This window comes from Solea senegalensis, linkage group LG13 (genome assembly GCF_019176455.1).
Source record: "Solea senegalensis isolate Sse05_10M linkage group LG13, IFAPA_SoseM_1, whole genome shotgun sequence".
Lineage (NCBI taxonomy): Eukaryota > Metazoa > Chordata > Actinopteri > Pleuronectiformes > Soleidae > Solea > Solea senegalensis.
The window spans coordinates 2,192,659-2,204,452 of record NC_058033.1 but is presented as its reverse complement, the minus strand read 5'-3'; the positions used below and the strand labels follow the sequence as shown (position 1 = coordinate 2,204,452).

Genomic DNA, 11,794 nt, shown 5'->3' with positions numbered 1-11,794 from the left:
CGTCCACAGCCAGTCAACAACAAACATGGCGACCAGCAGCAACTACTGGGAAGGTAAGTTGTTCTTACTTCGTCACGTTTGACAGAAGTTTCAGCAGCTGGTGTCGACAAATTATTGTTCTTTATACATTAATGTAAAAAAACACACATTACACATCTCCCGCATTATGTCACGTCAAATACACGCCACGTTAGCTTGGACGAGATAACCTTAGCTAATTTGTTAGCTTGTTGGCTGCTAATGTCGCCAAAGTTTGCTGCTAAAGTTTTCATCTACACGGACAGTTTAGAACAGGGGTCTGCAACCTGCGTCTCTAGAGCCACATGTGACTCTTCGGTCCCTCTGTAGTGGCTAACTGTAGAAATTATGAACTGAAAATAAAATAAAGCATTTTTCTTTCAAAGTGAACACCAGTTATTTAGAGATCAAGGCAATAAATGTGAGTGTTTTAATATTTTGTTCATCACATTCAACGTCAAATGCAGTATAAAAAAGTTGACAAACTTGAAATATGGGAAGCCATTCCCAACACTTGAATGAAGTAATGTGTACATGGAGAAGTACATGGAGAAGTACACATTTGAAGTCTGAAGTATATCTTTAGATCTACATACTTATGTATGCTAGGCAGGTGTCTTTCATTCATTTTCCACAAACAATGGAAGGACTGTATAATTGTGTTTTATTTTTTTTCACCACTTTGCAAGAGGTTGGGTAACGACAATGAAGTTTTCTTTTTGTAATTCTTAATTTGTCATAAAAGCTACAAATTATAACATTTACATATATAGTATATCTAATGTTCTGTCTAATGGTTCCGTTTAATGGGTTTTGCAGGCTCAAGATTAATTTTTTCTTGGTGGAGAGGGGACAAAAATGGCTCTTTTCATGCTGGTTTAGAAGAAAGTGGACTGATTTATTTATTTTTATAGGGACACAAACAGTAACATGTAAAAAGGAGTTAAAAAATAATTACAATTCACTTAGCTTACTAAGCGCACATTCCACAAACATATCCGTAGTCATAGAAAGCCAACATAAGCTGCAAACATAAATAATTATTGCACGTTATTCCACACAGTGGAAGGAATAAATACAATAAAGATTATTGCACATGATGTAGATAGTGGTGCGTGTTTTAGGTGTCCTGTGCCGTTTGCATGAGTGCAGGAGGTTTAACAGGTGGAGGACAGGGTGGGATGAGTCTTTCAAGATATTTGTTGCTGAATCACCCAGGATTTGGTAGCTCTCTTAAAGACTCTTTCATTTGAAGCACTAAAACTGTATGCTTCAAATCAAATATGTGACATGATAAGAATTTGTTTCATGATTATCCTGATTGTAGAAATTCACCACAATTGACTTAATGCATGTTATTTAAATCACTGTGTTGTTCGATGTAATCCTACATTGTCCCATCTCTAATCTTGGCTAAACCAGTCTGCTTGGTTGGGTTGTCAGGCACATTTGATGTGAATTTTGTGTTGCATCTTTTTGAAATTTCCTCCAGCCTTGTCTGCCTCTTATTGGCCTGTATTTTTTTTCTTTGTTTTCCAAGAATTCACTCACCAGTTTACAGTTTAGCTTTTTATCCGTCCACACTGAGGTTTTTGTCCCTTTTTCTGCTCTCAGATTTGCGTAAAGAGGCCAGACAGCTGGAGAATGAGCTGGACCTCAAGCTGGTCTCTTTTAGTAAACTCTGCACCAGCTACAGCAGCAGCAACAGCCGGGAACAGCGAACAAGAAACAGCAGGTTTGCAGCATGCTCTTAATATTACTGAAAATGGGGAATTAGATATGTTGACATTGGACGTGCCTTTTAACTGTCTTTATAGTCTTATGTGGTGTAAATTATAAAAGTGCAAATTCTATAAGTTATAAACATAACCCCAGATATTTGTTTCCACTTACCAATTTAATACAAAGCTTTTCCTCATTGACTGTGCTGCATTTTTCTGTAACTAACAAACTAAACAGTGTTTTGTATGTCATTGAACTCAATAATAAATCATAATTTCCCTTTCTGATCATAGCTCATCTCAAGATAATATGCTTGTGGCAATGACAACTGAGCTTCAGCAGCTCTTGGCTAATGTAAGTCATACTTCACTCCCCTGGTTAAAGTGAAGCCCAGCCCAATAGGCGACAGAACTGATGTTTTAATCTTTCAAAAAGGAGAAAAGATGAAAAAGTACTTAATTTTTAAATCAACTTACCAAAACTGTGTTTTTAAATTATATAAATGCAACTTATTGCTGTACAGTCATGTCAATTTAAAATGTACTTAACTGCTTTCAAACATTCTGTCAAATGTTGTCAAGTTATTCACCTACCGCTGAGTTGTTTTCACATTCTATTATTCAGATATTAAATTTAATCTTTGTTGTTTTTTGTTGGTGCTTTTGTTATTGTTGCAGCTCTCAGCTGTTAATGACAAAATGGCAGAATACACCAGTACCCCTGGAGTTTCATCACATAATGCAGCATTGATGCACACCCTACAAAGACACAGAGATATTTTACAGGTATATTTTTCTAACTCCTTCACAGTTGATGTATTTTTGGAGCTCTAAGTGTAAGTCATTGTGTATCTTTTTGTGATTTCCTATCACATACTGATAGACGTTCTGTCTTGCTCACTGTGAATTATAATGCTGTATCCTGCAGGACTACACCCATGAATTCCACAAAACACAAAGCAACTTCTTCAGCCTGAGAGAGCGAGAGGACCTGCTGGGCTCTGTTCACAGAGACATCGAGTAAGTCCCTTTGTGGCGCATCTCCACCTCCCCCTACTGGTCATAAGTTTAAAGCAAAATATTCTAGTGCATATGGGGGCTGCCATATGGCACTGGTTGTTATTTGTAGCTAAATGTTAAGCAGTGGTTATTCTTGGAGCAAAAATGAACAAATAGCAAACTAAACAGAAAAAAAAAATCAGGTATATAAGTGTGATCAGAATCCCTGCTAAAAAAAACAAAAAACTGGTTTGGTTTGTGTAGCCAAGTATGTGCTTTAGGCAAGGGCCCTCCCTATTTAATGAAGGTTGCCATGAAGTGAAAGCGGAGTATGCAAGCGAAGACAAATGCCTGCTTAATCTCAGACAAAGCAGAAAAAGCAAATGGCAGATGATAATTGAATGGAAAAGTGGTGACAGTTGTGATAGAGTGTTTATTTCCTTACTTACTGGTATGCAAAGGCCACCGTAGTTCACTGACATGCTTGGGAAAAGGGAATGGTGAGCAAAGGATTCCTCTGTCAGTTGCAGTCGGCAGACTCACCATTGGATGTCACTAATTCCTATATGCCTCAAACATTTGTCATTGCATAGATTTGCATTAATTTGTTTTTATTTCTTTTTTGAGCCCTTCTTAACTTTGTGGATCTGCATTGCTGCTGTGAATCATTGTTGTATTCCCTTAATTTTGCTTGTTTCTTACAGTTTCATCTCCTTTTACGCTTTTGCTTCTCTTCTAATTCTTGCCGTCTCGTCCTCCACCTCCTTTGTCTCCTCTGTGGATTTTTGTTGTGTTATTTTTAACCAGTAGGAGGCAGAAATATCCAGTTCATTGCAGAACTTCCCCACCCTTTAATTGTTTGCTTTTCCTCTCTCATATTTCATCCTCTGAAAAGAGACATCCCTTTACCCCCCCCTTTTGCTCTCCGTCCACGTCTCTCCTCCTTTCTCTGGGGGTATCTTTCATAAGTGCCTTCTACAGTAAATCAAACCACAAGGCTTTCATTTAGCCTAAGCTGAGTGAGATTGGCCTGTCTGACTTAGAGAAATGCTCTATCAGAGGAGGACAGAGAAAGAAAGAAAGAGATGATGTTGAATGACTACAAAAATGATGAAAGTAAATTTTAATCATTCCCATAGAGATGAAGTGAGGTGTAGAGAAACACTGGTAGTGGGATGGGGCAGAAGAGATAATGGATGATGAATTGATGATCAGTCCAAACAGGGAGTGTAAATAAGAGATGGAGAACAGAGCTGTGGCTTAAGCAGAGCTAATCACTTAAAAGCCTTAACGCAGGAAGTACATAATCAGCATCCAGGCATCAGTTAATAGGAGAGAGTGAAGTACCTCATTCAAACTGAAACAAAGAATGAGAATAAAACATGGTTTTAGTGTTTATAGCGTAAAGCAGCGTTTCATGCGAGTGTGAAGACATTTCACGATGCACCTAAAAGAACCAGAGAAAAAATGTATGTATACTTACAAAAAAATACTTGGAGAATTATAACTACTGTACTGTGTAAAGCAGGGGTTCCAAACATACGGCCCGGGGGCCAGAACCAGCCCGCCAGTGGGTCCAATCTGGCCCACAGGATGAATTTGTTAAAATTTCACACTACGATTACAATCTAAACTTAATGTCATATACAATATTTTTCACTTCCAGATACCTGTGACTAAATGTTTGTGCCTTTTATAGATCCAGTGTGATGTGTAAATACTAAGTTTATGCATGATATTGTTGAAATTGCACTTATATTTCTCGAAAAATTTCATATCAACTGTTAAAGTCATCAAATATCAACTGTGAAAAGCAACACCATCATGACGTCTAGTCCCATCAGCAGCTTAAACTTTTCTCTTTTCTATCACATGATCAACTGTAAGGACTTGTTTATTTTCTTAATGCGCAGACATTATAGTTGATGTTTTTCCCATCACTATGGTTATTGTATTTTTACTCAGCAAACAAACATTTCACTTGTCATTTTTGTTTTCTCGTTCAGGTCCTACAAAAGCAGCTCGGGAGTGAACAACAGAAAGACTGAGCTCTTCCTGAAAGAACATGAACATCTCAGAAAGTAAGACATTTCTTTAAAAAAAGAGTGTGCACAGTGCATCTTTTTATTTGAGTTTATGCTCTATGACATAATAATCTTGAATAATCTTGCATGCACCTTCATTATGTCAACTGCAACTTCACTGAAAGATGGGTTTATCTGAATATCCAATATATCATATGTGATAATTATTTATAATATGTAGTGCTGGGCCGTTAACGGCGTTAACGCAGCACGTTATCGCGCGATAAGAAAATTATCGCCGTTAATCTATTCTCAAAGTTGGGTCTGGGACCTGGGTCCACATAGTGAGCAAGCTATGAATTTCACTTTGATATGTTAGCGCGGATGTATACCTGGCCCAGAAGGCTCTGACCTGGCTGAGCGCGGATGTAGGTAACGTTACGTTATGTAATTTATTGTCATTTTTGTTTTATAACGGTCTATGTAATTTACCACGGTGAAAATGGTTTCAGGTTGGATATCCAACCGTCGCGTCCGACAACTGTCTGAATGAATATCCAACCTGAAACTAACTTCACGCGGTATAGCTTTAGCTAACGTTATCAACGTTTTGCTGATTAGTTGCTGATAGTTGCCTACTACTACTAGCAATCTTACTCTGATATACTTTTTCTGTCCTACTCCTAATGTTAGGTGTGATGAAAACAGAGGAGCGCCACTTAGCAGAAGAAGAATTCAAATGAGCCATTTTAATCTAGATTAATCTAGATTAACTCCAAGATTGCAGTGAGATTAATCTAGATTAAAAAAATTAATCTATGCCCAGCTCTAATAATATGTGATGAAATCTATGACAATGTGTTGTTGACAGCAGTTGACATGCATGTAGTCTTTAATCTTACCCCTGGTTTCAGTTGTCTGTCCTGTACAGAGCTTGTTGAATTGAGGTGGAACTTCTCTGCTTTTATACACGTCCCACTAATGTGTCTTGACACCTCAGGAGGAGGAACTTACGAATACGGTTGTTTTACTTGTTTGGAATTTTCCTTTTTCTTTCCCCAAAGAGATTTGTGAGATTGTGTAACACCAATGATGTGTCTGTTCTTGAACTAAACTAGCACAGTTGCCAAATATATGCCATGTCAGTTTTTGAAAACGGAGGTTTACAGACATAAACGCTCGCTGTGACTGCCAACTTGTGACAAAATGTATACAGTTTATGCTCTCATTTCTAAAAGAAATTCATTCAAATGTAAACCTAGACATGGAATGACACATAGAGTGGAACACAGAGAGGCTGAAATGGTTAACATTTCGTGTGAGGTGGATTTGGTGCTCTCTTAGATATTCTGCACAGGTGTGATCATGTCTCTATCAATAGTCTATTTTGTCTGTGCTCCAAAACAAGCAAATGTTACCAGTGCTGAAACCACAAACAATTAACACAAGTTCAAAGTCCTGTTTGAACAGATAATTAAAAAAAAAAAAAAGGTAATTGCATAACAGTCATATTGTTGAAAAAGGTTACTAAAGATATTAGTCATTTAAATGTCTTCTTTCAACTAAAATGTACCATGCACAAACAAATGTGACAGTATAATGGGGTTTTGCTGAGTTTGGAATATTTTGTTCAAGTTTCTTTATGTTCATATGGTAAATAATAATGAACTGAACTGAACCTTGAGGTACAATCCTCTTTTGCTGTTTTTCCATCATGGTACGGTTCGGCACAGTTTGGAACGGTAAAGCCCTGGGTCAGGCTTGTTTTTCGACTGAGAAAAGGGTGTGCGCTGTGCCCGATGGCCTCGTCCATGAGATACACAGTGTGATGTCTTACCAGTGCAATGGCAACAAACGACAAACTCAAACCAGTCTAGCTCTACCCGGAATGGTCCCGAAGTTACTTTGGTACTATTTCTAATGGGTTATTACCAGTACTTTCGAAAAACCCTAATTCTAGGGTAACCCTGATTTTCATTTATTTTTTACATGTTAAACCACTAGTTATTAAATGCTTACAATGTATTTTATATAAATATAGATAAAAAAAAATAACACCATTTAAATCCAACCTGTTTAACACTGTTTCACAAGAAAAAACTTGAAATGACCATATCCATGAACCAAAACGTTGGGTCCCAACGGGCTCGGGTCAGATATCCATTCTCCAACATGAACAGCCTGGGTTCTGTCTGTGAGATATAATTAGCAGACGAACTGCTTGTTCAGAAGAAGCAGCAATCAGGACGCTGCCGCTTTGTAAAGTTTAGTGAAAGTGCCGAGAGCTAAAAAAGCATGAAGCCGTCTTCCTGTGGGCTCTGATGAGGGGTAGAGAGAAAAGCACTGGACAGCAGTAGATAGACGGTGAAAGAGGTGGACAGATAGATGAAGGAAGTATAAAGTACAGTATTGATTTTTTTGTCTCCATCAGAGTCGGCCAGGATGCACGCTCTGCTGAGCCCCGGACTGAACGCTTCATTTTTCTGTCCGTCACTTACTTCAGCTGCTGCTAATGGCAGCTGACGCAAACGTCGTCCATCAGTGTGCTCCGGCTCCGCGTCCAACGTTTGTCTGCTACTGTGGTTACAAAATGCAGCCAATGCGAATAACTTGGGGATCAGATTGCCATTGTGAAATTTATACATCGGCTGTATGTGTTCTCATGCATTATAGACACTAACTGGCTGCTATTATGACTGGGTTATATTTGATCAGTCTGACTCTGGCTTTCCACAAAATCCTCCATTAAAAAGCGCTTCCTCCTTTCTCCCTTTATGGTAACGTACAAGAAGACTCGCAGGAAACATTAACTGTATGCTTTTAAAGTATATATATTAAAAACAATGAGCGACAAAGGCTTAATTTTCATTACTTTTCTCCCGTTTTTTCTCCCCTTTCATGTTCTCAGCTCCGATAGTCTTATTGACAATGCAATAAGGTAAGCTTTTATTGTTGCGTTCACTCTCCTTTCCCTATTTTTTACTCTCACTCACTCAACACACGCAAGCATACACAGCACATTCTCACACTGTTCGTCTCAACTTTCTACTTTTCATGCGGTGACGCTGACTGTGCTCCTCTTCTAATCCCTTGTACCTTCTTTCCTTACAGTATCGCCATGGCTACCAAAGAGAACATCACATTTCAGCGTGGAATGTTGAAGTCTATTCAAACCAGGGTTACAACTTTGGCCAGTATCCTTTTTTATCATTTTTCTTCTTTACTTACTCTTTATAAAAACGTAAATGTACATCCATACTTAAATGCAACCATAAATCACATGACAACACATAAGCTGAGCATGTCAGTATAAACAGGAAGTTGATTCTCTACTCTGCAGTCGTTTGCTTATTTTCAGGGAATATTACTATTTTAAAACAACAACAGTGAAAAGTAAGCGCAAGAATTTCTGTTGTGAGACGAACAACAAGGTTCGTTCACAGATGATCGAGTCACGTGTGAAAAGAACCAATTAAGAAGTGAATGGATTCAGTAGGGTTTATAAAATTCTCCAGTTTACACAAGCTTGTTTTCTATTTATTTATTTCTATTTCCCTCCATCTGAGAAAATATAGTTATTTAATGATGATAGATAATCCAAAAAAAACTGCTTAACTTCACTAACCAGTTATCAAACTGTATCAAACTTAATCTGTAACAGTATTTCTTTGACAACACATATCTGTCTCACTGAGTAATTCACATATTAGATAGATAGATATAAAAAATAAGTTGTTATAGCATAAAACCATCTCTTTTAATGTTAGTTTGTTTTTTAAGTGATATAGCTGTTTTGAGTATATATTCTGATAAATATTTAATTTACCACCGCTGCAATGGGGTGGAAAAGGACTTGCTTTAATTTGACTTGAGAAAAGGTGCATGAACTCTGATTTATGCATTCATTTCTTTCTTTTTTTTTATTAACAAATATGTAGTAGTGTGGATGTTGCCTCAGTTTTGATTGAGCAGTTAATTCTCATCGATTTGTCTCTGGGCAGAACTAACAACAGCACATACTGATGCTGAGCGGGGATAACAACTCCACTTACAGTGAAAGCTGGTATGACACACTAGACTGTACCATTAGGCTCCATTTATTATGTGTTTTTTTTTTCCCCTGGTTGCCTTAGAAGCCACTGATGTCTTTTCCCTGCTGCTTTCTGCCTCTCACTCACTGCAAGGAAGGGAAAACCCTACTTGGATCTTAATTATTTTTCCTTCACCACACGTCCCCGCCCCTCAGATCGTTTCCCCACCATCAACAGCCTCATCCAGAAAATCAATTTGCGCAAGAGGCGTGACTCTCTAATTCTGGGTGGGGTGATCGGCGTCTGCACCATACTCCTGTTGCTCTACACTTTCCACTGACCATCCTTGACTTTCATCCAGAGCACAAAGATATATTTGTAGTAACTCAGTTCAACTGTTGCCAAGACCTTTTTTATACACATTTACACGATTCTCCTTCTATTGTTTGTTTTTCAAGACATTAAAATCAGGTCTTCATTAAAAGGTTTCAGCTCACTTACTGGAGGGGTTATTTATTTTCTGAATTATTTCAGATGGGAGTTTTTATATTGCTGCTTCAACCCTGTTGTAATTTTAAATCTTTATACATTTATAAAGTAAAATAATTGTGTACTGTTCATGTTTTTTTTGTATAGCATCGTGAGTGCCTACTAAAATAAAGATGATGAGCTCACGTTGAAGTTTGTCATGCTCATTCAAGTTTATTTCAGACATGCAGAACTATGGCACAGTAAACCAGTCGTACAGTATAAATGTATAAACATCAACATCAGAGTGCCAGGAACAGTGCATACAGTGGGAAATCCAGGACTCCACCTCCCCTCTCATTGTCTTGCAGTAATATTGTAAACATAACGAGGTGTAAAGATCCAGGCAGTTCAGTTCAAACAGGTTCATCTGTTCATTTTTATCATAGTAGCACGCAAAGCGAGATATCACACGGTGGCTGCAGTACGGCATATTTGTGTACATGTGTTTGTTTGTTTTTTGTTTAAACGTGATGTAAACAGTGTATGAAATCAGTTTTTTTTCTCAGAGCCAAAAAGTATCACGTACCGAACACAAAGAGATTCAAATGTGGAGACAGACAGTGGCTGCACTACAGAGGATTTATTTAACAGTCTTCACTCCACACTATGTTGTGGTTTTTGGGTTTTTTTAAATTTTTTTAGTCAGCTTTGCATCAATTGACTTATTTTGTTGTTGTTGTTGTTGATGTTCTGATAATGAAAGTGTGAAGCCATTCAATCATCTGGGTGTCAGACAGCAGTGTGTGTCAGTGCACTACTAGTTTGGGCGACCAGTAGCTACACGTCCTCCCTGTCTGGTGATCGGGCGACGATGACTGTGCGCAGTCTTCACCTTCTTTTCGTTTGTTCCTGAGTTTGTGCGGTAAATGGACATGAGTGTTGCGTGAGAGAAAGAGAAACAGCCTGCGGTTTCTTTCCCCGTTTTGTTGTCCACAGCAGAAAAAGCAACAAGTTAAGAGTCTCTTTAGCTTGTTTTCTACTCAGTTGGTGTGCTTTTCTTCTCTCCTTCTTTTCAAAATGATAACCCTCCTCATTCTCCCCATTCTCTCTCTCTCTCTCTCTCTCTCTTGTGTACATATTTGGGACCAGGTGAAGTCAGAGGGAGTGTGTGCTGTGGCTCCCTCAGTCCCACACATCACTGCTGGAGCTCTAAATACAGAGGGAGAAAGAAGAAGTGTGGTCACACAGCTTGACAATTGTGAGTGTGTGTTTGTGTGTGTGTATCCATTACCTATTGTAAACACTATGAATATGATGACAGCCACACCCAGTAGAATTGCCAGGCAGCTGAGCAGCATAGACAGACGCCCGTATTTCCTTGCTCCCTCAATATCTCCTGTGTGGAGAACAGACCTCGACTAATGGGGAAAGAAAATGGAAGTGAGTGATTAACAATGAATTATTTAACATGTGAAGCAAAACAACAACAACAAAAACACCTGAAAGGTCCAAAAGCACAGGCAGATAATCTCAGTGTTTTAAGTCAACTCACCACGTTTGCGTACCACAAGGCACAAATGTTTAACGGCAGCGCGGGACAGAAGCAGGACAGCACCGCCAGCCAGAGATAAGTGGAGGGTAAGGAACCGGGCGGCACCGGGGAGGGCAGCGGGCCCAGGCTGAGCCGGGATGCGGACTTGGGTGGGGCTGCCAACTGCCCGACAGAGCCCGACTTCAGCGGTGATCTGTGTCCGTTCTGGTCCGCGTCCAGGGAGCGGACGCTGCCTCGGATGTTGAGGGAGAAGGAGTCGGACGGTTTGATGTTGGTCTGCCCGGTGGGCTCCGTGGTCGCGGTGCTCAACAGCTTCTCCGTGTCGTGGAAGTCGGTGGGATTTGAAACTTCCCTCTCGCCGAGAGCGCTTTTCCCAAAGGCAGCATCAGTGTTGATAGCCATCACGGAAAGATAAGAGAAGATGTCAAAGTCTCACGCCTCACACGGTTTTTTTTTTCGTGTCCGAGCGGCTTTTCCTGTGGATGGATGGAGATGCTGAAGAGCCGTCCTCCTTCAGAGCAGGTTCTCCATGGGGGGTCATCAGATTCAATAGGCTAAATTCAGAGAGGCAAATACCTTCAAGGCAAACTATTTAATTAAGCAGTCTAACTCCATCAAAATTTCTTATTGATGAGCAAGATGTTATTGATGTCCCAGTCCCTCTCACGTTTAGTTGGCGGTGAGTGTCCGGACGCGCTTCAACCTCACCCCCACCCTCCCTCACCCCCTCCCCCCTCTCTGTAAGCACTGAGGTATTACCGCATCTCTTACATCTCCATCACGGCACATCCCCACTGTCGAGGCCTACTTATGCACCAGGCGAGGCTTGTGACAGCGCAAAAAAAACACACACACACACACACACAACACTTTTAAAACCTCTCCTGCAGCAAATGTGTGTGGTGCGTAAACATTTACGCTGAGGGCAGCGGCTCCATACCTAACCCCAGCCCCCACCCAGCTGCCATACCACAATAA

At 39.7% G+C, this 11,794-nt stretch overlaps 2 protein-coding genes across 2 annotated transcripts; one reads left to right on the top strand and one right to left on the bottom strand.

Moving 5' to 3' along the window:
- On the top strand, positions 1–9,467 carry LOC122780244 (Golgi SNAP receptor complex member 1-like). The gene is made up of 9 exons (XM_044043111.1): positions 1–53; positions 1,633–1,753; positions 2,034–2,094; positions 2,418–2,525; positions 2,668–2,759; positions 4,745–4,819; positions 7,671–7,700; positions 7,874–7,956; positions 9,009–9,467. Exons 1-9 carry the CDS (start codon positions 26–28, stop codon positions 9,131–9,133), a joined length of 723 nt encoding a protein of 240 aa, XP_043899046.1. The 5' UTR covers positions 1–25; the 3' UTR covers positions 9,134–9,467.
- A 417-nt stretch (positions 9,468–9,884) lies between these two features.
- LOC122780243 (trafficking regulator of GLUT4 1-like) lies at positions 9,885–11,384 on the bottom strand. Its single transcript, XM_044043109.1, has 3 exons — positions 10,817–11,384; positions 10,556–10,682; positions 9,885–10,473 (listed from the first exon to the last, which is right to left on the bottom strand). Exons 1-3 carry the CDS (start codon positions 11,216–11,218, stop codon positions 10,460–10,462), a joined length of 543 nt encoding a protein of 180 aa, XP_043899044.1. The 5' UTR covers positions 11,219–11,384; the 3' UTR covers positions 9,885–10,459.
- Between the last annotated feature and the right edge of the window lie 410 nt (positions 11,385–11,794).